Source organism: Mus musculus, chromosome 1 (assembly GCF_000001635.26).
Source record: "Mus musculus strain C57BL/6J chromosome 1, GRCm38.p6 C57BL/6J".
Taxonomy (NCBI): Eukaryota; Metazoa; Chordata; class Mammalia; order Rodentia; family Muridae; genus Mus; species Mus musculus.
Window position 1 is genome coordinate 183,085,904 of NC_000067.6, and position 26,570 is coordinate 183,112,473.

Sequence of the window (26,570 nt, forward strand, 5' to 3'; positions counted from 1 at the left end):
AGCAATGCAAAGACTTAATTACCACCAGCCAAACACAGGACAGTGAAGACAACCAGGCAATGTACTGTCTGAGAGAACAGAGCCAGTGTGACTCGCTGCTGCAGGCCGGTACATGGAGAAGCTGAGCTGCGTATGACTGTATAAGAGCTACTTTTTGAAGTTAAAAATAAAATACTAACCTGAAAATCCAATAATCTCAACACACTCACAAGATCTGTGAGCTTGCTCACTGTTCAGATAGAATAAGGCAATGACAACATGACTGTAAGCACGGTGACACATGGGACATGCCTGCTGTCAGGCTCCCTCTGTAGGGCTCCCAGATCTCACCCCTACGTCAAAAGAACGACGGAGACAGGTGCTTCTGAAGGCAATGCTAGGTTTATTATAGTGTTTTTATTAACAGACTCTCGCCAGACAGGTCTGAGTGTGTTGGTACAGCAGGCACATTGGCTTCAAGGTTTGGCGTCTGGCAGTCCTCAGTCCCGCACTTCGATCTCATGATGCTTCTACAACTCTGTGGACTGTTTGGGCAGGACCTGCAGCCAGCCTCCCCTGGTAAATGGCTGAATGTAAAGTTTGATTCGTTATGATTTAAATGTTCTGAGTTCACAGTTTCATCGGTCTGCAGCAGGCTTGGCTCCACTTGCTTCTCCTCCTTGTCAGTCTGGTTTGGTAAACCAGAGACCTTGGATTTTGTCCCTCCACTGCCCTCTGTGTCCCCTGGGTCTCTACTTTTGCAGAGTCTCCTTTGGTTATTCTCAGGATGGCAACAAGCTCTTTGGAAAGACTCAGTGCTCCTGCTGTCAGACGGTGGCGGTGACAGCTCTGCTGTCCTGGGAAGACGCTCATCCGTGCTGTGTGTGCTGGTGCGACCCAGGTTTTCTTGGGCCTGAAAGTGCTGCACTGAGTGGAGAAAGAAATTCCTAGGCCGAGAATTCTGCATCCCTGGGGGCAGCATGTGCTGGGCAGGGTGCAGAAGGCCCTCGGCGGCTTGGTGTGAGGCCTTCAGAGGTGCCACCGAACTCTGAATCTGGACAAAGCCGCCTGCAGTGGAGGCACACTTGTGGCATAAGGAGTCACCCATCTGCTGGCAGTGGATTTCTGGTAATCCGTACTGTAAGTGTGTGTAGGCGTCTCGGCAGTTACATCTCGGATTGAGAGAGAAATGGCACACGGTGTCCTGCTCCAGACAGGACTGCAGCAAGGCTGAGCCTGGCTCACTGCTGGGGCTTTTGGTGAGTTCGCTGCTGTAGGCTGCAGGCACAGGCATCCTTAAATTCTTTGCTTGGCCGTTGAAAAATTCGGAGCAGGTGTGTGGCTCTTCGTACGTAGTCTTCTCCGAGGAAGTGCAGCTGTGAGATGCCAGGGGCTGTAACTCGTAAAACTCATGCTCCAGTTGGGATTTCTGGCCCCTGGCATCTACGCTGTACGCACTGGCGGCATGTGTTTTGCTTGGTCCCCTGTCCCCAGGCCTTGCAGACAAGGTGTGGGAAAAGGGACTGCACTGGAGTTTTGTAGGGAAAGGGATCTGGCCGCAGGTGCCTTGTGGCCCCAGGCACCGACACAGGCACTGGAAGAAGAAGGTGGCGAAGGCCCAGCTCACGCACATGACGAGCATCATGAACGTGCCCAGCTGCGTGTAAGCCAGGACCGTGGAGGGCATCATCATGGCCCCCGCCACGAAGGTGGTCAGTGCAGCCATGGCGATCGCAGAGCCCATACGGCTCAGAGAGAAGATGACCTTGCCTTCTCGGTCGGGATCTGGAGCCAAGCGGTACGCCACCCCGTAGTGGACGGCAAAGTCTACAGACAGGCCGACTGCGACCGAGATGGTGACGGACTCCAGCACGTTCAGCTCCCAGCCCAGCAGGACCAGGGACCCGACTGTGACAAATATGGTTCCAGCTATGGAGACGATGGCGTACAGGCTTATGATGATATTCCACGTGGTCAGCAGCATCACGCTGAAGGCAACGGCCACCGAGAGCCCCATGGCGATGAGGGTGCCGTCGGAAAGGCTGTCCTGCAGGTCGTAGAACTCCAGGTTGCTGACAAACCAGCCGCGGCTGAGGCCCTCGGGGGCCGAACTCAGCTCGTGGGAAATCCACGAGTCCACCTCCTTGTAGAACTGCTGCATCTTCTCGTAGGCCAGGGTGAAGAGGAAGGTGCTCTGGAACTCCAGCACCACCGCCCTGATGGTGTCGTTGATGTCGAACCTTGGCCCGGGGGTCTTGTTATTCAGATGATATCCCGTGCTTCTGTCCAGCTCCATGATGGCCTTCTTGATGCACAGCTCGAAAACCTCTTGCTTATAGGGGAAGCTGCAGTGGCTGCAGCAGGGATACAGGGCAGGCTCGTCACAGTCCTGGTTCTCCATCCACTGTTTGAAGGTCTCGATGAAACAGCTGGTGAAGTCCTGCTGCTCCGTCTGGTGGAAGAAGGTCTGATTCCTCAGCTTCTGACAGAAGTGTAAAATCCAGGCCTGGGAGGCTGGGCTAGCAATGTTGAACGTGCTATCTAGTGTCAGCTCCCCTTTGCTCTTGGGGTTCAGAGGGTCGCCGCTGTCTTCTGGGGACACGCCCCAGATCACCGTGATGGGCATATGCAGCTCCTCTCCGTGGTGAACCCGCTCAAACATGAAGAGCTTCTTGAACTCGGCATCATAGCGCTCGAAAGGATGAGAGGACCGGAACACCTGGAACTCAGACAGCTCCAGCGACGGCAGTTTCATCTTTGGGTTTACGCACACGATGTAGGCCCCGCCCACAGTCAGGGCGAGGAACCAGATGAGCCAAAGGTAGCGAAACTTGATGACTATGCACGGCAGCACCTTTTCAAAGAAAATCCGCGATGCCTCTGAGACGGCAAAGAGCACCCTGCGGCACTTCTGACAGAGCACTGCCCAGCAGCTCTTGTCGTAGGCTTGTGGCTGGGGCTTCCTGAAGCAGGTGAATATATTGAGGAGGTACCGCTCGTGCAGAACAATCACAGCCGGGAGCCAGGTGACCATCAAGACGTAATTCACCAATATGGCGGTCCCCGCGTACACCCCGAAGCACCTGATGGCCGTGATGTTGCTGACGTAGTTAGCGTAGAAGGCAGCGGCAGTGGTGAAGCTGGTGACAAACATGGAGAGGGCCGCGTGCTGCAAGGTGACACTCACCGCCTCCGAAGTTTCCGCGCGAGGCTTGTCGAACTTGGTGTAGTTCCAGACGTCGCACAGGACAAAAGCGTCGTCCGCGCCAATCCCGACCAGGATGATGAGCGCCGTGAGGTTCATAAAGGGGAAAAACTCGAAGTTAAAGACGACTCGGTAGAGGAAGTAGGAGACAATGAGCGAGCTGATGATGGCAAACATGGTCATGAGCGTGATGAACATGGACTTGGTGTAGACACACATGATGAGCAGGACAATGGCGATGGCGATGGCGGGGTACACGGTGTCCATGAGGAGGTAATCCTGGAACAAGCTGTGTTTGATGCCAAACTCGATGCCGGTGACGGTGGTGATGCCGTCCGAGGAGTTCCAGTTTTCGAAGTTGTCCAGGTAAATGTTCATCATGCTCTCCCCTTTCTCCGTGGGGGAGAAGAGCATGCTGTACTTTAAAGCTGGCACGGCGTAGTCAGCCGTCTTTGGGGTCATGAAGTCCTTGTCTACCAGATAGTGGAGAATCTGGTACACGGCGTTGTATTTGGTACACTTGCGCGGCACGTTGGTACACTTGAGCTGGTCCTTCCTTCTGGCCGCCTTGTCCCAGCAGTCTGGCCCCAGGGTGCCGTTTTGGTAGTGCTTGGCGCAGGTCCGGAGCAGCTTCAGCGTGTGAGAGACATCTCGCTCAACAATCTTCTGACAGGACGATCTGTTATTCAGAATGGCGATGTAATTCCCCAGGGTCCAGCTCGGGCAGCAGGAGACGGCAGTGGTCCTCTGGCAGAGATCGCTGAACTGGGGGTGGGATCTGATCTGTAGAGACAGACATGCAGAAGGACTGGAGTTTAAACGAGCTCTCCACCAGGCAGGTCCCTCCTGCCTCTAGGCACAAGGCAGGCCCAGAAGCTAAATAATCCTCCTTCACAGCATTGAGTCGGTGTGTACACAGGTGAGCTCCCCTCCCCCGACCCCCTCCACTATCTCATCTTGTAGCTATTCGCCAGGATGATAGACTTTGAGCAGCAAACTCCTGCTTGGGAATGGCATACAGACGTAATGTCATGTCGACCAGTACTGAGTCTGGTTGCAGAAGGGAGATAAACGTAAGACCCACTTAGTCTTTCCAGAGTCCCTGTGAAGTGATAAAGGCTTTATAGTGTGGCATGCACAGGAGCGAGGAATCAACTGTCCAACTGCTGTTTTCCCTAAAATCCTGGTTCTCAAAACAAAAGTTTTGGTGATAAAAGTCACCACAAATCCCAACAGACACAGTTGAAAGCAAAGATGCTGGTCCTAATGGTCCGACAGCTGTCTGGAATACACCCCCAAACTGCCCTGTACAATCTGATCTCCGACGTGACAGTACAAACAGGCAGAGCTTCCTGGTAAATAGCAGTGGATTAGCGCCCTTATAATAGTGGCTCGAGGGAGTTGCTGGTGCCTTTTGGTGCCACATCGCGATGACAAAGATATGGCACTGCCTTAGAGGGGACAGGAACTCACTGGATCCCGAGTCCACAAACCCCTTGATTTAAAAATTTGCTAGTTTCTAGAATTGTGAGAAAGAAATCATCTTTAAAAATAAATTATCTAGACTAAGGTACTTTGTCAGACTGAACAGAGTCCATAGAACTGTGTTTGACAGATCAAAGAGTGAGTCGGTCCTTGAATAATTTACACTGTTTACTGAAATAAGGTGAGAAGGGTCAATTTTTTTAAGGTTAAAACATTTTCATTTCTGATTTTAAATATAAGTTGTGGATAGCCCTGGGGCTAATTATATTTGATGTTAATTCTGTTCTCCTGTGAGGGGCTTTGAGTCGGCACTCAGGTGATTTCCTATAAACCTGCTTCCCACCTTAATTTGTAAAATATAGGAGAGCTGATGATTGGGCAGATAAAGGGAGGTGGAGCAGAAGGTTGGGAGAGAGAAGGAGGAGAAAATGGAAGAGAGAAGACGCAGAGGAGGAGGAAGGAGAAAAGTGGAGCAGAAGCACATGGCCTGGAGAAACCGCAGGTTCTAAGGGGTCTCATAGATGTGGAAGATGGTAGTGTAGCAGTAGATCTGCCAATCTAGGTGCACAGCATGTATTCATATTAACTGTGTTGTGTTTTCATTGCTGGGGCATATTTGGGTTGGAGATTTACCACAACAAATAAATACAAACAAACAAAAAAGTAGAATTTTAGTTCTTAGTTTATACAGGTTGGCTAAAACCCTCTCTGGGGAACTTTTCTGTTGGTGAATGGCAGCGGGCTCACTTGGGACCTGTGGCAGCTCGGGGTTGCGATGGCAGTGTCTCACAGAATGCTGTCCCTGGGAAAAGCTTCTCTGCTCAAGGCTGGCCTTGTCACAGGGAACTATGACCACTGCTGGATTACAAAGCTGGTTCCGTTCCACTCTTAGGTTAGACGAGCTACCTCCTCTTTCCTTAGGATTAGACTAGGAATCAGCCCCTTTCCTGGGCCTGACCAGAGCCTTGTGTTCGGGAGCACCAGAGCTAAGGTGGCCCGGTCTTACCACTTTCCCTCAACTTTATTTACCAAAGGTTGGTCTAGAGAATCACTCCAGAGTTCAGAAAGGGTGTGAAGAGCTTTCCTAACGTGATTTAAGACAGTCTGTATCTGGCTTAAACTAGGCTTTGTCAATTGTTCACTAAAGTATCTTTCCAAAGCAGTGAAGTTGGCTGGCATACCCAATCATTTTAGAAGCTGACTTACCTAAGAACCGGGTTACATATCATTCCCTAAGGCCTGGGTAAACTGGAGCTAGTATGTGGGGAGAGGTGTGGACGGTGCCAGGAGGCCGTGGGCTGGAACTGCACGTGGAGACTCATTATCATGTTGGAGGTCTTCCTAGAGCTCTGTGAGTTCCAGGCCAGCCTGATCTACATAGAAGTTCCAGGCTAGCGAGGGCTATACAGTGAGACCCTGTCTTAAGAAACCAAATCAAGACAGGGGAAAAAAATCCTCAAACATCAAAACCAAAAATCAAAATTATTTGTTTGGGATAATTCTTAATGGGAAAAAATAAGCCAGAGTTATTATCTAAATGCAAGAGAGTAAGTTTTACTTACACACACACACACACACACACACACAATCAACTTTAAAGTGTATTTCTGAAAACACAGAATTTTTTCTAAGACAGGATAATTCATATTTGTTTCCAAGTTCAAAAATTCACATATCTTAACTTGAGAAAAATGAGCTAGTAAGTCATGGGGCCCTAAAACAGCATCTCCAGTGTTTATGGCAGATGGCAGTTTATCCCACAGAGGAACTGCAGGAGCCCAGCTAGAAGGACATATATGCATCTGCTGAAATGGCCAAGCAGAGCTAACAGCAACACAGCTGCCAGTGGGATGGGGATGTGGCGTTGCTAGTTTTCTCCAGGGGACAGTGGTGTTAGCTGATTACAGCATTTGGAAAAGAACGCTTTTAAGGTCTCAAATGGGGTAAGCAATAGAGTCACAGAGAAAGCTATTATGATGGGCAGGCTCTAAGTATCCCTTCCAGGACACCAGTATCCTGAAGGATGGACTGGAGCACTGGGGAGTGCTCACACATCCGGCGAGGCCCTACACTCCTGCCTGGAGAACCTGCACACTGTGGGAAGACACTGTGGCCCTTGCCCTCAGTTTACCCTCCCGAGTGGCAGAGAAAGCAGACAAAGGCATGCAGTTATAACTGGACGAGCAGTGCACTGGGTGGACACATGGGCACCGACAGAGGAAGTGCCAAGTCTGAAAGTGTCTTATCACAGTGGCAGTAACTAGTCTGTCGTGGCTGGTGAATACAGACTTCAATATTGTAGCCTGAGGCGGACAGACTGGCAGCTAGGTTATCTCTTTATGTAGGAGGCAGATGTAGTCTTGTCATACTCTGGGAAAAGGGATCCCTGGGAATAATTCCCAAACCTTAGAAGTTCATAAAAATAAGATAGGGTTTCCGAAAGGCAGTCGTCGTCCCCCCCCGCCCCCCCCCCCGGGAACACAGCCCTCTAATCCTAGCAACTCACCATGGGAGTTGGGAATCATTCTGCCTGTGTGGTTGTGACGTGTCTTTGCACAGTTCCCTAGTTAGATAGTAGCAGGGGTGGAGTTGACTTAAAATAGGGGGTACAAAGAGAGGAGAGAGGGAAGAGAGAAACCAGACGTGTTTAAATGATACCTTAACATTAAAAAGTACTGGCTAAGTTGGAGGTATTTTAAGAAGCCGAGAAAGGAAAAAAAGGAAGATTAAGCACCAACTAGCAGGTTCAGCAGACTCCTGGGCTCTCCTCTCCACAGAGAGCGCTGAAGGGAGCTGGCTTCAAGGGGAGTAAAGGCAAAAGCCCCTTGGAAGGAGCCTCAGAAAACATACAGGCCTCTGAGATGCTGGAGATTTCAGCAGTCCATGAAGGTTAATCTAGGAAGCCAGATTCTCAGACAAAGAATTCCAAATCCCTTTTACGAGCTGAGTCCTCAAAGCTCCAACATCTGAAATGTGCAGAGACTAGCACAGGTAAAGGGCTTCCAGTGGAGTGAAGTTCACAGAGACCCTTCCATTTATGAATGTCTGTCTGTCTGTCAGTGGGTCCTGTGGGATAGAATCAAGGACTGGAGAGAGTCAGAGAAGCAATGCGGGTTAAGAAGGGGACACCTCAGTGGGGAGGTGGACAGGACAGCCACTCTTCCTGGAAGCCCCTCTGAATTAGGAGCACAGGTGGCATTCCCCTTCTGCACACACACGGCAGAAGACTAGGGGCCATCCGGCTCACTGAGGTGCTGCACCATCCGGGGCCGATGCTCAGACACTGAAGCTCCCTGCTCTGGATCATTACATCGGGTCGGTCCCATTAGCTTGAGAAGTGTTAATGGCTAAGCACTTACATCAATAATGAGGCCTGAGGGGTGAGAAGGAAAGGCCTTCAAGGAGGCAGGGCACTGTAACAAACATAAATGACCAAGGCAGCTCCAACCAGGGACTGGAAACCACTTCAGCAGTCACTTCATTGTGGAGTTGTCGACCCAACTTATTATCTAACATGTCAAATGGACAGTTCACTTTTTTCCTAGAGCAGATTGTAAGATCAGAATACCATCACACTTGCAACTGGTTTCAAAGGGGTATTAATTTAATAAGATTTAACAAATATGACTATGTTTTTTGAAGTAGAGCCCATTTTTAGGCTCCCAAATGACTGTTTAATCATTTAATGTGGGTCTGCAACTAGCCATATGCAATACTCCTTTGGATGTATGTTTTGGGTCTGTTTGCCAAACTCTCACTTTGTAAACATGCTCTTAAGAACTGGGCTGGTGAGATGGCTTGGTGGGTAAAGGTGCCTGTGGCCAGCCTTGAGGACTTGAGTTCAATCCCCAGGACCCACATGGAAGGAGAGAACTGGCTCCTGCAAGTTTCCTCTTGTCTCCACATGTGTGCTGGGATAGGTGTACCCAGGTGTGCGCGGACACACACAAACACACACACGTGGAGATTAAAAAAGGAACTTTGCACATAACATCATACTTTTTTTACCAAGAGGATGAGAGAGGAGGTGGGAGACGCCTCAGTCTGTAGAGTGCTTGCTATGTCAGCATGAGGACCGGAGTTCGAATCCCAGAACCCATGATCACAAATCACAGCAAACCCAGGCAGGCATGCTGGCATGTGCATTTAATTTCAGTGCTGGGGACACAGTGACATGTAGATCCCTGTGTGTGCTGGCAGACAATCTAGTCTACTCAGCGAGTCCCAGCCCTCTGTGAGGAACGATAGCCGAGGCTATCCTCTGAGTCTACTCAGCGAGTCCCAGCCCACTGTGAGGAACGGATAGCTGAGGCTATCCTCTGGCTTCCACATTCGTGAGTTCCAGTTTCCAAAACACATACTTGTTCCTCTCCTAACTTATTACCCCTTGGTGGCTTGGGCGGAAAAAATGCCACTGGAAGGGATTCTGTTGTCTGGTGACCGGGAGGTCACTTACAGCTCCCCGCAGGCTTTGCTTAATTGAGGGCAAGTCTCTCCTCACTTTCATTTTCCCTCCCAGTATTTCCCCTTTCTATATTCCTTCAGTCTGTTCTTGCTTAGGTGTCCCTTCCGTGTAAGCTACCTCACACGCCTCACACGGATCACCTGACACACACAGATGAAGCCCTGACACCTGTTCTTGCTTAGGTGTCCCTTCTGTGTAAGCTACCTCTCACGGATCACCTGACACATGCACACAGAGGAAGCCCTGACTACACTGCTTTCACAGCTGAAAGGCACAGGGCTGCTTTTGAAGTCTTAGCGTCTAACACATACTAAGAGAATAAGCTGAATCAAACTTATTCCAGGCCGCGTGGACTCTTTAACGGCCATTCAGGTAGAGAATGGCAAGGGCAGCAAGTCAGACACAAAACCAGGGGTGGGGGACAGTCTTCAGCACAGAAGCACAAAGCATAGAGGGTGGGGACAGTCTCTGGCCGCAGAGCTGGCTGGCTTCACAGGAAGTGCTTGTCCTCCTGGATCTAGTGTCTTCCAAAGCAGCAAGGTGGTTAGAGCTGGAGGAAGCTGGTTTGGAGTAGAGCTCATTGAGACAGGCACTGCACTAAGGTCTTTTGATGCCCCCATCCCCCACCTCTCCACCCTTTCCTAGACTGCTTCCCAAATTCTCCTTTGAAATCACTGGCTGGAGTAATCACTGACTGCAAGAGAGGCATGTATGTCTTTAACTGCACAGTGACAATGATGACAAGTAACGAGGGGAGGGGCGGTGTGACGAGGGGAGGAGCTATGTGGTGAGGGGAGGGGTGATGTGAAAAGGAGAGGGGCAGTGTGATGAGGGCAGGGGCAGATATGACGAGGGGAGGGCAGTGTGCAGAGCAGAGACACTGAATTAAGAAGATCCAGTAGGAGAAGACAGAGAGCCTTCACTATTATCCTGAAAAGAACCCGCTGTGAAATAACAGAAGACTAGCATAGCGAGAGGATATGAGCAGCAAAGGAGAGGGCTCTTTATTAAAGAAGGCAGTGTGTTTCTAAAGACGGGGAAACACAGGACTCTGACGCTGGGATCCCGACAGCACACCGGCCTGCTGGGGCCTGCTCCACAGCGGAAAGCCCCGTTGGCTTTCATTGGTCAGACAGCAAGGCAGAGGCAGATGTTCCGTAACATGACTTTATTGTGCTGAATTGATTTCAGCTGTGTTTTACATACCCTGGAATTATCCACATCACACATCGACTTAATTGCAGGTAAATTCCACAGAGTCTCCCCTCCTGCTGAAGCAAACACTACTCTGGAGTATCCATCACCTGGGAAGACGAAAAGAAAAATGTTTATCAGTTATTTATTTGACTAGAGTTGGAACTCACAAACAATTCAAACAAGAAACTACACAGACAATTTGTTAGGAGCAGGGAAATCTTTTCTTTGATAAGTTTCAGGAGAACGTGTGTGTGTGTGTCACTTTACCTCAAAGCCTGTACCTACTCAATGCATGACGACCTTGTGGTAAGAATCTAACAAACCTGTTTCTGATCACGTTATAATTAGGAAGAAAAGGCCGTAAGATACCAGCAGAAAATTAACTGAAGGTATTTCTTCTTTCCTATAATGGCACGAGAAATATTAGAACGGCACACTAGAGAATATCAAAAAGGACCAGAAGGGTGGTTTCTCTAGCAGCTGACTACAGAGCTAACTGAATCAAAGCTCCCCAGGAGAGGCGGGAGCACTGCATGCCAGGACCACAGGCTCACTGCCCTTGGTAACTGCCCTCGCTGCTACCCTTTTACCCCAGAGTCAGAGAGAGAATGTGAGTGTGGGTACCACCAACACAGACACTGTGAACAAGGAGGTGTATGCTGTGGGGGGTCGGGTCTTTAACTCCGACCTGGCTGTGACCAAATGCAAGCCTAAGATAATGTCCCTGGGCCTACTTCCTCGGGTAAACCCCGTGTAAACCATGACAAGACCTATGTCAAATAATCCTGAGAATGGAACGGAGGCAGGTGCTCTAAGAGAAGGCTTGTCTGGGTTACTTAAAAGGTTTAGAATGTATCAAAGGAGATAAAGTAGGTTAACTTTACCTAAAGTGCCTAATTTTGTTAGCAAATCAACTGACACATGTATGATGACCTTTATAAATGGCTTTATTCATGATCATTCAGTTGTCCTTAGCAAACACTTACGTTCACCAAAGAGCTACTGTCATATGCAGACTGTGCTTGGATAGGAAATCAGCCCTGAGGAAGAAACACGTATGCCAGTCCCCTGGAGCTCACGAGGCTTTAGTCAAGCCGGAGTTTACTGCCCAGATAGCTATCGGTGGGGACTACTAGAAAGAAAACTAGACTTACATCCTGAATTTGCCATTGTTCTTACTAAGACGTCAACACGAGCTGGTTGAGCAATGTATAATAATAGTACTTTGAGAGGAAAAACAAGAACAACCAGCCTAATTGTAGAAATAATCAGAATTCGGTTTTTGTAATCTCTGATTTAAGAGGCAGAGAATGTTTGACCTTGAACTTGCACTGCTGCTGAGAACTGGCACAAAATCGGATCTCCTCTCTCCCCTCTCATCTGAGATGTCAGATCTTAGAGGGTCCTCTGCTGTCTAATGAGGCAGGGGCTATCAACGAAGGGAGTTTTCAACACATTGAAACCAAAAGAACGTTACTATGAATATTTGCTCAGTTGAAACGACTCCCCTCAATCCTCATTCCTAGGCACTCTGCCCACTGAGCAGCCACTGCCACCAGTAGCTCCTCACCGCCTCCTGCGCATCCCTCCCGGGCAGCTGCCGGGAACAAGCCAGCTTTAAGCATTAACTACGTTTCTCTAACTAGAGATGGATGGCAACCTTTGGAGACCATTGGTTCCACATGGTAATCTTCAGCCTTATGATGTCTAGGGCTCAATCCCGTGATGCCCCGATCTGCTGTGGTTAGGCAGCTGCAGCTCCTTCAGCTACCACTGCTACAATCACCACACCCACTCGTCCCCTGCAGCCCGGCCGACCCACTCAAGCTTGGGTCTCTGTTTCCACTGTTAAGTGAGGGGACAGGGTTCCGTTCTGACCTGGGCCACTTCACCCATTATGGTCCCTTGTTTCTGGGAGGTCACCATATTGACAGGGAACTTGGTGCAGACACCTTCCGCCTCAGCCTCCCCGGTAGCTGGGTCTTCAGGCATGCGCCGCGGACAGTTCTTACTATGTTCATTTAAACAAAGCCATAAAGCCTTTCTGCTGACAGATTACTTATATTCCACTAAGAATTCGTACTTGTTATCTGATCCAGAAACACACAGGAAAAGGGATTTGACATACGACTTGAAGGCTCAGACGAGGTGGGAAATTTTATTAACTTCTGCCTTCAATTTGAGCAGCACCCTTCCCTTCCATCTTTATCCCAGGATAACACATAACCTTAGCTGGCATCTCGAGCTACAGAGCCAGAGGGAGCTGGGCAGCCTGCAGTGCTAGACCTGCACCCAGGAGGCTGCTCCGTCCACTCACTTGGAACATCGCAGAAGAAGCTGTCTTTCTGGAAGTTCCAGTCCACTTCTCTTCTCTCTCTCTCATGGTGATCGTCTGACCATCGGTCATCCCGGTGGCTGAAAGGGGAAAAGTCCGAGCTATTACAAGGAGATGGGCAGATTCTTAACAGTTCGGCCCCAAAGCTCTAACCTACTTAGCATCTGATGCTAAGCCGAAAGGATTCATGTGAGCAACATTAATTTTTCCGTGTGTAAGGAAGAAAAGTGCCACCTTTTCATCACAGTCTAGCAAGACATTTCAGTGACAACTGGGTGGCGACTGAGCCCTGTGTTTTAATTTTCACTAAGTAGTATTTTATCTAAAAGTCACGTAAAGTAAATGATTACCTTCGGGCTTGCTCCTCTGCATACTTATAAGGATAGTTGGCCAATGTTGCTTTGTACCCTGTGTTTCGCATCATGTTATTCCACGTGACCAGCCTCTGTCCTATCGTGGTCCCTCTTGGTTCAAAACCCTAAGACAAGATATTACGTGTTCCCATTAGTGTATTTCATTACCCACTAAATACAGCTTTGTTAACAACTTAGGAAAGCAAGAGCAACGTGATGTAGAGTTTTCAACAGGAAACACCGGCATTCTTCACGTCTGCCGAGGAGACCTGTGTTAATGCGAGGCCTTGTGGATAATCATCTCCTCTTAGCTGTGACAGTCATATGGCTCTCCAGTTACACGTCTCGGGAAATGGGGAAGTGGATCAGAAATTTACCTGTGTCCAAGCATTTAGTAAGTGCATAATTGTAACCTGCAGGCACTTGGTCAAACTCAAGTGTGTTATGCACTGTTAGAGTGTTTTACAGAGAGCACACTGTCATCATGATCACGTTTACGTCACTATTCCACCCCAGAGGAACATTTACTGAACAGGTCCTGTTAAATGTTAGTTACACAGAAATGCCTTTAACTTCTCGGAGGTGGGGAGAGATACACAGTATTAAAGTCTTTATAAAATTACTTTCTGAGTATGTGCATTCTTGATTAAACAGGGGGACGGAGAAGTCAGATGTCCCACGTTTTGCATGAGCTTGGGTTGAGGGTGAACAGTTGCTTGACCTTACTTAAGGGCACAGGTAACACATCTTTACTTGCAGAATGAGAGCTATATGCTTACTGGTGGCTGCAGTAAGTTTTGAAAGAAATGGGGAGCTGAGTGTGGTGGCTCATCTCTCACAGGGCTGAGGCAGGAGGATGACAAGTTCAAAGAGCTTTGGTGTAAGACTACCTCAGACACACAGAAGGAAAGGGCTGCTGACGTACACACCATGCATTTAAGTATTTGATTCGGGGAAATGGTTTCAGGCGCCACCCCGGTCGGGTCCTCCTTACCAGCAGCGGGTCCGAGAAGTCGGGGAGCTCTGGCACTAGGACCCCCACCAGGGCACAGACCACGATGAGCAGCGTGCACATGCCCAGGACCACCACAGGCCAGTCAGCCAGCAGGGCTGCGTAACTACGGGGCACAAAACAAGCACAGAGAGGATGTCTGAGAAGCAGCGTGGAGGGAAGACTACCCGCGAGCAGGGTTAGAGCCCCATATGTTAGAGCAGCGCAGGTATTTACCAATACAATTACAAGTATTTATACATCAATGCAGGAAGTGTCAAGAGCATGCTCTTTTTATTTCTCTGATCAAGTAGCAGTGGTCGGATAAAACAGCAGTTCTTTTAAAAGAAAAAAAAAAAGTCTCTAAACAGATTCGTGTAGTGAAATCTAAAAAACAACCAAAAGCAGACACTTCCCAGAGCCATTTTCTTTCCTCCTAGAAAGAAGCTAATACAGACTATCAGCAGACTGAGTTCACCAGGGCAGGGTGTTTAATCAGTGGGGCATCAGTACCTAGAACAGTACTTTGTAGGAGGGGCCCAATTAATTTTTATTGACAGTGGCATAGTGCCGCCTGCGTCTCCAGCCACCTTAGGCTGGCTCCAGTCTCTTCCTCCTTTACCGACTCTCTCAGTGGCTTTCTTCACACACAGCCTCTGACTGTGGGAGCTACTTCCAACCCCTCTTGCACTACGCTCTGCCCTCTCACTCCCAGTTATGTTCACAGGTATGGACACAGTGTCTGCCAGAACCCAGTGAAACAACTTTTCTAAGCATCAAAGTGTATGTGGAAGATTCTAGTTGCTCCAGTCTTTATTGGAAGAAGGAAACCCCAATCCAGTGTGTTATCACTACTCTCAACAGGGCCAGCTCTCTGGGCTACTGTGATGGCTAGTTCTGGGTCATGGAAAGATACGTCTTAAGTATGTGTTTATGAAGAATTTCTGCGAGAACATGCCAGTCATTACAGATAAAGCTGGGGTCTCTAAAGGCTTGGAAATACTGCTGTATAGCTTTTCCAATCTCCAAGCCAAGAGCACTAGTTTTGAAGTTCCACAGAACTGACCCAATGGGGATTTTTTTTACTTCAAATTACCACTCTACTAAAGGAATTTGTTGTGCCTCAAGGAGCTTGCCTAGCATTTCCCACTGCTGTCCTATTAGAGTACCTTCACATAAACAAGAACATAAGTGAGAGTTTGTACTTACTGCAGTATTAGTGGCTCATGTGCCTTGCACAAACCATCTTAGGCTTAAACCTCACAGTGGTGAAGTTTAGGCACTGACAGGCCAAGGAATTAGTTAGATCTTAAAGCCTTAGGTAATGTGGTTCTAGACTCTGGCTTTTAAGATTGTGTTTCCATCTGTCTCTTCCAACACAAGTGAAACTAAAGACATGAGGAAGATGTAAACTTGCCAAATTCTGTTTCATCAAATTCACCCTTAAACATCTCTAGGGTTGAAGACACAGCCCAGCTGTCAAGGACTACTCATAACCAAACGACAAGAGTTCTGTCCCCAGTGCCCAGTTGTCTCTCCAGCTACCTTTGCCAAACCTCAGTCCAAGCACTTGGGAGACAGATGTAGGTGGATTTCTGTGAGTTCAAGACCAGCCTAGCCTACACAGCGGTTTTATATCAGCCACAACTGTTAGCCAGGACTATGCAGTAAGACCTTGTCTCAAAAAGAAAAAAAAAATACTAGTCCCACTAGTAGTAATTTCTCTCTGCAAAACCACAGAGATGCAGGGACACGAGGGTGAGCATTATTTGCCTTATTGCAAATTCAGGATTTAAGACTTTGCAATAGAACAGTTTGTCAGCAAGATGGAACTGCCTTTAAGGATAGCTATGGATACAATGGGAACACATGACCCCAGTGTGCTTCCTGTGGCTGTTCAAATGTCCTTCCTGAGTGGTCACAGGCCCAATGCAAACATCCTTCCACTTTCTTCCCTAGTCCACTAATCACAGACTTGAGAAGTCAGTGGTTTTGAAGCAATGATGCCCTTTGTCTCAGCAGCACTCTGAGACATCTTGCTCCTCACTTCACACTTTAAAGAGAACACTTTACAGGTGACTTTTAGAATATCAGCCCCAAGAAACAGGAATGGCTCCAGGCCTAAGCGCTTATTCATCACATTCTAAAGGGATCCATCTCTATCTTTCCTTCTTACAAAATGTTATCAATGGAGGGCAATGGCCTCACATTGCTTAATTTCCAACTGTGGCTTAATTAATCCGTAGAATGAATGGCCTTTTGCTTTGTGTCCTTAAGAAAGATGCACAGAAACCCTAAAACCCTCTTTCAGTAATTGCTTTCCTTTCCTTTGAAAACACATGGTTTTGATTTCACAGTCCTGCCACATGCTGCACACGTGCACCAGGGACGTGTGGAAGGTTTAGGGTTCGTTCTTTGCCACATTCCTTATACACGTTTAACCTCACTGTATCACAATTCCTTCCGCACACAACAGATGTTTCCCACCCTGGCCTCTCCTAGAGACAACTGTTCTGCATTGCCATCTTGAGTGTGCTGAGCACTGTGGGGGATGCACAGCCCTTTAGACAAGCACTTCTCCTAAACACCACAAGTTACTGACAGTGCCTCTGCCGCCCGTGCTGTCTAGGCCTAGCTATGGGCACGACAGAGAAAATAAATGTTTTATGCATGATATGAAGTCCAGACAATGGTTATAATATCATGATTAAAAAACCTATAAAACTGAGAGGGGTAAAGAAAAATTTTAAATGACTTATAAAACACACACAGACACACCTATAACATTTCACTTCTTACAGTAAAATATGTTCATGTTATTTCCTTTGCAAAGTGAACCGCATGTGCGATAGGACAATTTTGGAAAGGTCTGGTCCTTTACCACAAATCAGCCCGCACATCAGGCAGCACTTACCTTGTCTCACCTGCTCTAACTGGGAGGTGTTTATATAGGAACACAGCACAACTGTGAATCAGTCCTTTTCTGTAACACTTGGGTTAGGCAGGAAGTGACCTGGGGAATGGCTGGGGGTGGGGGCTCTCCCTGCAGTTCCATCCTGGCCACCACTGTATAAAGTTCCTGTCATCCTTCAGCTGGCTGTCTCAAATCCTCTTAGAAAGAGCACGTCTTAAATGCATCCATGCACCATGACTGAGTGCAGGGCAGCCCCTGGCTGAGGATGCCACTGCTGTGCTACACTGGTATCCAATAGGAAGCCCCTTGATTATACTTACAGAGGCTCAACTTGATTGCTCCGCTTTCTCTGGAAATAGTTGCTAAGTGAGTGTCTTATGCAGAGGTAACATCATACAAGAGGATGCTCGGAACTGACCACTCAGTCTCCATAGCGAATCATTTGCTCCTCCCCTGCCCTACCCTTTGTGGCCTCTCCAGAAACATTTTTCTCTTTCCACAAACTTCCCTGAAGGGTGTGATGTGACTGGGGCCCTTCTGCTGACCAGCCCTCCACCTCAGTCCCTAAGAGCCTGAAGGGTATGACATGATGGGCCCTCTCCTGACCAGCCCTCCCACCTCAGTCCCTAAGAGCCTGAAGGGTATGACATGATGGGCCCTCTCCTGACCAGCCCTCCACCTCAGTCCCTAGGAGCCTGAAGGGTATGACATGATGGGCCCTCTCCTGACCAGCCCTCCCACCTCAGTCCCTAAGAGCCTGAAGGGTATGACATGATGGGCCCTCTCCTGACCAGCCCTCCCACCTCAGTCCCTAAGAGCCTGAAGGGTATGACATGATGGGCCCTCTCCTGACCAGCCCTCCACCTCAGTCCCTAGGAGCCTGAAGGGTATGACATGATGGGCCCTCTCCTGACCAGCCCTCCACCTCAGTCCCTAGGAGCCTGAAGGGTATGACATGATGGGCCCTCTCCTGACCAGCCCTCCCACCTCAGTCCCTAAGAGCCTGAAGGGTATGACATGATGGGCCCTCTCCTGACCAGCCCTCCACCTCAGTCCCTAGGAGCCTGAAGGGTATGACATGATGGGCCCTCTCCTGACCAGCCCTCCACCTCAGTCCCTAGGAGCCTGAAGGGTATGACATGATGGGCCCTCTCCTGACCAGCCCTCCCACCTTAGTCCCTAGCAGCCATTACTCTCCTGACTTTTGGGCCCAAACTAACTGGTCTTGGTTTCCAACCCTTTCTGATCTGAGCCAACAGTAAGATCTTCTTCTCTAAGGAATCCTTCCTCCCATAGCCTACTGCTACCCCGTTCCCCCCCCCCCCCCATAATCCTTTCAATTTGTCTTGTCCCTTAAGGACAGTCATTTCAAAATGTTCATGTTTCTGGTGGCATCAATTGTCAATCTAATGGGAAGAATGACTCAGATTCAAAAAATTCCACACACAAAAATAGGACAAACAACTCCTTTGTGTGAGGTATCAATTCCTCTCTAACGGTAAACCAAACAGTGAGGATGCAAGGCATTGTGGGAATGCAAAGATTGGCTCAAGGAATTTACAACTAAGTGTAGACACTCAAACAGGTACAAATAACCCCCAAAGGCAGGCAAAGGATGGGTTAAAGAACAGAAGCAAAGATTTGCCAGTGAAAACCAGGAGATCACTTCCAGGTGAGGTGGGATTGGGGACTCAGGAAAGCTGTTCTGAGTAAGCTGTATTGATAGGTTGATATTCTTAAAGAAGCTATTAAGACTTTTTAAAAACCAATTTGGTAGCAGAGGAAAACCCAAATCTTTTCAAAATGTTAAACCTTTAGTCAGCTGAAAAAAATCATTATTTCCAGATAAGTGAAATTCTTTTTGTTAATATGACATGTTTGGTTGTATATCTTTCCCCATGTCTCTGTTTCGCTCTCTTGCAGGAAGGGGTAAAAGTGGAAGAACTAGGTCAAGTATGGAAGAACTAGGTCAAGTATGGAAGAACTAGGTCATTTACGTACAGCATAACAGAATATGATTAAGCCTGAAAAGGAAGAAACTTATGACACGTGCTGGAATTTGAATGTTATGCTAAATAGAGTCAGTCATGGTGGACAAGAGTTGGGTGACTCTCCTCAAACGAGCTACCTAGAGTAGTCAAATTAAAGAGACAACACAAAACAACCATGGTTGCCAAGACTGTGGCAAAGGAAACAAGGATAGAGTTCCTGTCTAGCATTTCCGTTTTATAAGATGAAAATATGAATACACACATATATAAAATATCATAAAGTTGTGCTCTCCAAAATCGTTGAAACTTGGGCTGTCCCCAGTTTGGTTCAGTGGATAAAGTGCTTGCTATGCACAGAGCTTGGAACCTTGGCAGCCGGTAAAGCCAGGTACTAGGGACTGAGGCAGGACCCTGGCAATTGCTCCCTACCTGAAACCACGAGCTCTAGGGTCAGTGAGAGGCCCTGCCTCACAAACTAAGGCTGACAGTAATAGGGGCACTCCAGCCTCCGTATGATGCCACAGAAGAAAGCCCATGCAGATGCTCTTGGTTCACGACTGACTGTCTAGCGTGTGCTGGGCCCTGATCCCAGTCTATAATACAGACACAAAAGAAAGCTAAAATGTAATTTATAGATTGTATTTTGCCAAAGTTTTAAGTATTATTTCAAACAGGAGAGTTTACTAATGAGAATTTTACTTTAGACAGTGAGTGTTTCCCTTGGGACGCAGAATGTTACTCTAAACCAGTGCTTCTCAACCTTTCTAATTCTGTGACCCTTTAATTCAGTTCCTCACGTTATGGTGACCCCCAACCATAAGATTATTTTGTTGCAATTTCATAACTGAAAATTTGGTACTGTTGTGAGTCATAATGTAAATATCTGATATGCAAGGTTCTGCTATGTGACTCCTGTGTAAGGGATATTTGACCCCTAGAGGGGGTCACAACCCACAGTTGAGATCTGCTCATCTAGACAGTGAGTCTTCTCCTTGGGAGGATTGCATTATTTTCTACTTGTGCTTCTCTGGCAGCTGAATCTTACAGGTCACTTCAAGTTTCTTAAATAGAGATAGTACTGTACCTAGAACCACACTGTATAGGGGGATGAGACCATGTACCTAGAACCATACTGTATAAGGGAGATAGGACGGTGTACCTAGAACCACACTGTATAGGGGGATGAGACCATGTACCTAGAACCACACTGTATAGGGGGATGAGACCATGTACCTAGAACCACACTGTATAGGGGGATGAGACCATGTACCTAGAACCATACTGTATAAGGGAGATAGGACGGTGTACCTAGAACCACACTGTATAGGGGGATGAGACCATGTACCTAGAACCATACTGTATAAGGGAGATAGGACGGTGTACCTAGAACCACACTGTATAGGGGGATGAGACCATGTACCTAGAACCACACTGTATAGGGGGATGAGACCATGTACCTAGAACCACACTGTATAGGGGGATGAGACCATGTACCTAGAACCATACTGTATAAGGGAGATAGGACGGTGTACCTAGAACCACACTGTATAGGAAGCTTGGACCATGTACCTAGAACCACACTGTAACAGGAAGAAAGAACCATGCCTTTGCTTTGTTTTCAGGAATTCTATCTATTACAGCTGTCTAGAGTTTGGCAGGTAAAGGTACATAGAGCTCTTGCAGAGGACCCAAGTTCTATTCCCATCACCTGCATCAAGTATCACACAACTCCTTGTAACACTAGCTTCAGATCTGACACCCCTTGCCCTCACAGGTAGCCATACTCATGTGCATATATCCCATACAGACACACATATATACATAGTTAAAAATAAAATAATTCCCATGTAAACGAATACCTTTACCTTAATATAGTTACAATTTATTTTTAAAAAGAAAAACACCTAATGCATTTGAAATAAACTACCATGTATTGAAGTCACACTAGTTGACAAAATGGCAGATATTGTTACTCAAGAAAAATAAGATAATGAAGGTGCATGTGACTCTTCCCCCTCCCACTGAGGAAAAGAAAGAAGGCAACTTAAATAGGAAAAATGCAAAACAGCTACACAAATACAAATGCAGATCCCAGGAGAATTTAAATAAGAAAATCTACCATAAGACTGAAAAGCGAGTTTGTAGATATAGAGTTCTGAAAGCAGATAATGCATGAGAAATGAATTTTTCCTTCATAAAAATATGCATGAAGATAGTGGAAAAAACAAAATGTGGAGAAAGCAAAGAGGTGGGAATACAGAGGAGTTATTATCAAGAAGGATGACTTAAATTACTCTACCTTCTCGGGAACTTGAAAGGTCTGGACGGCCTGGAAAAAGGAAAAAGCAAAGAAATAATGATCAGAAACAAAGTTACTTAATGTACAAAGGCCCCCTCATGCCAACACTGGGCTTAGTACCCCCCCATGCCAACACTGGGCTTAGTAACCCCCCACACCAACAATGGGCTTAGTACTCCCCCCCCAACGCTGGACTTAGTACTCCCCCACCCCCACACCAACACTGGACTTAGTACTCTCCACATATATGTCAACACTGAACTTGGTACTCCCCACTCCATGCCAACACTGGGCTTAGTACCCCTCCCATTAAGCCTACCACGAGAGTTAAGAGAGATGGCTCAGGGAATGTCAAAAACATGTGGAGAAACTGAACCCCTACTGCAGGGTCTTTGTACTCTGGAAGACATGTTCAGGTGGCTGAGCAGAGGTGGCACCTTTGAGGACTCCTGATGGAATTCCGGCAGGACCCAAAGGTGAGCTCCAGAACCCATGCCCAGCAGAGCTGGTTCTCTCTCTCTCTCTCTCTCTCTCTCTCTCTCTCTCTCTCTCTCTGCCAGGAGTGCTAAGTCTCCAGCACAAGCAGCCGCCTCTCATCCCCCACCCTGACATCAATACCTTCTTGTGCTAGAAATGCTGTTTCCTCTCAGAGAGCAGCTGACTCTCTTGTCTTTAACTTCTGACTACTGACTCTCCCAATCACTTTAACAAGGATGGGCTTGTATTTCAAGTCACCACCTCCTCATAGTGTCTGTAACTAGTCCCTCTAATCATGGTGCCCTGCCACACAAATATACAACATTAAGCTTGCTAAAGAAATTACAATCCAGCCTCAACTTCTGACCTCTATCCCTCCCAGATTGGTTAGTTTCTCCTTTGCTGGCCCATGGTCACCTTGTTAATAAAGACTCGGTGAACAAACAGAGCCGCTATTCATGCGTCACGGTTTACAGCACAGTGGTTCTCAGTGTGGCCTCAAGGCCACAGGGACCCGAGACCCTTTGGTGAGGTCTGTGAGGGCCAAATACATTATCTATGGAAGGACAGATTTTCTTCATATACCTCAACCAAACAGGCTGCAACATGCTGCCTGCGATCAGACCCCGGCTGTGATGAACACACATCAGACTCATAAGAAAAGAGAAGGGCTTCTCGTATCACAAGCTGTTGTTAAAGTGCTTTTCATGAAAACAGTATTTCCATTAATACATAATGGGCTTATTATATATAGATGCTTTCAGTACTAGAGACTGAGCACAGCCTCACACAGATGAAGCAAGTATATCAACAGAGTTAGCAAAGACGCTCTTTTTAAAATTTTTGAGTGGACTTCACCAAGTTGATTGAGCTTGTGTTGGCCTCGCTCTGTAGCTCAGGAGCACCTGGAATGTGCCACCCTCTCACCTCACCCTCCCGAGCTGCTGAGATTGGCAGGTTTGCCTCACCACATGTCACTTGCTGCTATTATTATTATTATTATTATTATTATTATGTTAACTTATATTTTCTCAGGTTCAATTCCAATATGATCCATTTTAGCTAGCTGAGTAAAACAACCCCCTTTCCATTTTGTGTAAAGGGGCCATGAGCACAAAAGTTTGAGAATGGCTTTGGTAATACAGATAGGCGCGTGACTATCTGGTGACCCAATGACCACATTTCCTAGGTTCAGACGCCCTGGTGTGAAATCTGCTGCAATGGAACGCTGCCTCCAGTCCTCCCACCAGCGCTTTGGCTCCTCCCCCAGGTCAGAGCCTACTCTGGGATTTCTTGAGGAGGATTTTCTTTTGTATTTCCAGCTTCATTTGTCACTGAATTTCCTAAAATGTTCTCATCTAATGTCTAGCAAAGTCATGATGAGACAGGCTCCATGGCTTACACTGTGGAATGCACTGTGCGTGAACCTATTTCGGCAGAACGCGTGTGCTCTGCAACTCATGCTTTACCCATACATCCACCGAAACGGGGAAGCTGGAATAAGTGCTGAGACCACAGGTCCAGCCTGGCTCTCCGAGAGGTGCATTCCAGGTGCCCCAGGCCCGGCCTCAGAGACAAGCTCAGCATCACTATGGGAACAGCATCCTGGTGCCTCAGGCCTGGCCTCAGAGACAAGCTCAGCTGGCTTTTGCTCTCTTGCGTTCTCAGTTTAAGAGCTGTACGGACTGAAGCTTCTTTAAGAAAAAATGGTTTTATTTGAAAGTTACATAACTTGCCCTTAATCCTTCCTCCCTCCAGCTCCTCCCATGTCTTCTTTCCACTCTCAAATCAAAAGCCTCCTTTCCTTTGATTACTACTGATATAAATACACCCTGCTGAGTCCACGTTTGTTGTTAGTGTGTATGTGGTTTCAAGGCTGCTCACTCGGCAGTAGACATCTGGTACAGGAACTCCTATCTGGGGAGGCTAAGTCTCCCTTCAGCAGTCATCGGTGATACATAGTTCTTTGTCTGGGGTGGGCTGCAATATTCCCCCCTTCCACATCTGTACACCCATGACACTTGTCTTGTGTGTGCAGCTTTCTCTGAAGCCCCTTGTTGGCTTATTGTTGCTGTGTGCGCTGTGGCTGTGTGTTTGTGGAGCCATGAGAGAAGGAAACCCTGAGGGACAACTGTGAAATATTAGTCTCCACAGAAGAAGAGGGGTTTCTTTTCTCTTGAGAGATGTGGACTCAAAGTCTGTTCCTAGTAAGAACAATATAGGTTTGTGCTTTATAATAAGACAATATTCACAGCATTTCTAAGAATACATAACAATACATTCTTTCTCTGTATGCAGAAACTATTTTAAACTCTTTAAGCCTACATTTCTATAGAAGAAACATCTGTAGCCTCATTTCTATACCTCAGTGTAATAGATAGCCCCTTTATAGATATAAATCAATACTTGTTAGGTCAGTATGTGATCACTCTGCTCCTGTCCAAGGAGGTAAAGTTAGTACCACTAGAAATAAAGACAGCAAGAAGCTGGGGGCACAAACAACAACGGGTTTGTGGGTACATTTAATTTCTCTCTGTCTCTGTCTGTCTGTCTACCTCCCCTATGCATTCAAACTCAGGGTCAAAGTGCCATATTTTCCTAAACTTTTTTCCTTTGGTTTATGTCTCTGCATCCTATAGCGGGGGCTCTATGATTCAGTATGTCAGGAACTCTTACTTGGATGGTTAAATTTTAAAAAAAGATCTTTTTTTAAAAAAGCATACTACATGTACTCTGTGACCATGGGAGTGTAATTTACCCATACCTGCTCAGCAGGCACCCTCCACACAAACCACACAGAGGGGGCGCTGTCTTCTCTGGCTTAGGACTCGGGATTTATAAATATCCTGAGAATGATGGCTGTGATACCATCCATGTGTTGGTAGCTTCCCCCCATGAACCTTTTATATTTATTTCTCCATGCCTAATTCAATAATAATTTTTCTTAATAGCAATTGTCTTTATCTAATTTGCCTAAGGCAGTAAGGCAGCAATTTCCTTCACACACACACACACACACACACACACACACACAGAGAGAGAGAGAGAGAGAGAGAGAGAGAGAGAGGGAGAGAGGGAGAGAGAGCGCTTTCTTTCCGTGTCTATACACAAATGGAGTTTAGAAGTCATAATTAGAAAGAACCCAGATGCCCCTCAACAGAGGAATGGATACAGAAAATGTGGTACATCTACACAATGGAGTACTACTCAGCTATTAAAAAGAATGAATTTATGAAATTCCTAGCCAAATGGATGGACCTGGAGAGCATCATCCTGAGTGAGGTAACACAATCACAAAGGAACTCACACAATATGTACTCACTGATAAGTGGATACTAGCCCAAAACCTAGGATACCCACGATATAAGATACAATTTCCTAAACACATGAAACTCAAGAAAAATGAAGACTGAAATGTGGACACTATGCCCCTCCTTAGAAGTGGGAACAAAACACCCATGGAAGGAGTTACAGAAACAAAGTATGGAGCTGAGATGAAAGGATGGACCATGTAGAGACTGCCATATCCAGGGATCCACCCCATAATCAGCTTCCAAATGCTGACACCATTGCATACACTAGCAAGATTTTACTGAAAGGACCCAGATGTAGCTGTCTCTTGTGAGACTATGCCGGGGCCTAGCAAACACAGAAGTGGATGCTCACAGTCAGCTAATGGATGGATCACAGGGCTCCCAATGGAGGAGCTAGAGAAAGTACCCAAGGAGCTAAAGGGATCTTCAACCCTATAGGTGGAACAACATTATGAACTAACCAGTACCCCGGAGCTCTTGACTCTAGCTGCATATGTATCAAAAGATGGCCTAGTCGGCCATCACTGGAAAGAGGCCCATTGGACACGCAGACTTTGTGTGCCCCGGTACAGGGGAACGCCAGGGCCAAAGGGGGGGAGTGGGTGGGTAGGGGAGTGGGGGTGGGTGGGTAAGGGGGACTTTTGGTATAGCATTGGAAATGTAAACGAGCTAAATACCTAATAAAAAAAAATAAAAATGATTATTACATAAAAAAAAAAAAAAAGAAGTCATAATTAGGAAGACAAGCCTACCTAGCTCCCATCGCTTTGGTAAGCACTAGTGTCACGTGCTGGGAGGGGAACCACGTATTTGGAGGAGAAAGCAGCTCCCGCACTCACTGCACAGCATTGCTGGGGCTGTGGGTTGCACACAGAGGGCTAGGTGAGCTGGCAGAGCCATCATGGGCGCAGCTCAGAAGCAGAGCATCCTTTCCATAACAATGCTCACTCCTGGAGAAGTCAAGAAACATCCATGTCCTTTAGATACATCTATGGGAGAATCCATGAGCCCATATTTCCAGATGTTAATTATATATTAAGTTTTATTTTAATAGTATTGGAATATAATTCACATACCACATATATACCCACTTAACACATGTATGTATATATATATATATATATATTTTAACATTTTCACAGAGCTGGGTAACCAAACCCACAACTACACGCTGACACTCAGAGACGGCGCCACAGGAACAGCATGGGCAGAGCCATCACTGAGCTCTGAGGAGAATGTACTCTATATACAGAGAGATTACAGCGCTGAGCAGGGACATCAACCAGTGCCATGTCACGCCTCAGGACACCCTGAAACCACACAAGTTAGGAGACGTTGCTATCCTTAGAGCAAAAAAAAAAAAAAAGGTCCAGAAAGCTACAATTCTGAACTACTTCATAGGAAGAATTCTCACAGAAATGGGATTTTACGGAATACATTTGGGCTGTAAAACACAGAAACATTTTTCCTCCCCCTCTCCATCACTTTCTGTTTCTAAGCTGAGAAACTGTTGGGGATGTCTGACCTTCACTCCCTGAGGAAGTGCAGGCTTCACTTTACTTTAG

At 47.1% G+C, this 26,570-nt stretch overlaps 1 protein-coding gene across 5 annotated transcripts in view; it reads right to left on the bottom strand.

Annotated features, from left to right (window-relative positions):
* Nucleotides 1-360: 360 nt before the first annotated feature.
* Disp1 (dispatched RND transporter family member 1) overlaps nt 361-26,570 on the bottom strand; it is a 135,274-nt gene continuing 109,064 nt past the window's right edge. For 4 of the 5 annotated variants that reach the window (NM_001278218.1, NM_001278219.1, NM_026866.3 and 1 more), the window contains 6 exons: nt 21,215-21,244; nt 14,014-14,137; nt 13,017-13,144; nt 12,649-12,746; nt 10,341-10,438; nt 361-3,967 (listed from right to left, as the gene is read on the bottom strand). In NM_001278218.1, the coding sequence (NP_001265147.1) occupies nt 386-3,967; nt 10,341-10,438; nt 12,649-12,746; nt 13,017-13,144; nt 14,014-14,137; nt 21,215-21,244 (4,060 nt within the window). In that variant the 3' untranslated portion in view covers nt 361-385. The remainder of the gene's footprint in view (nt 3,968-10,340; nt 10,439-12,648; nt 12,747-13,016; nt 13,145-14,013; nt 14,138-21,214; nt 21,245-26,570) is intronic. The other variant, XM_006535596.4, reaches the window with a different exon arrangement.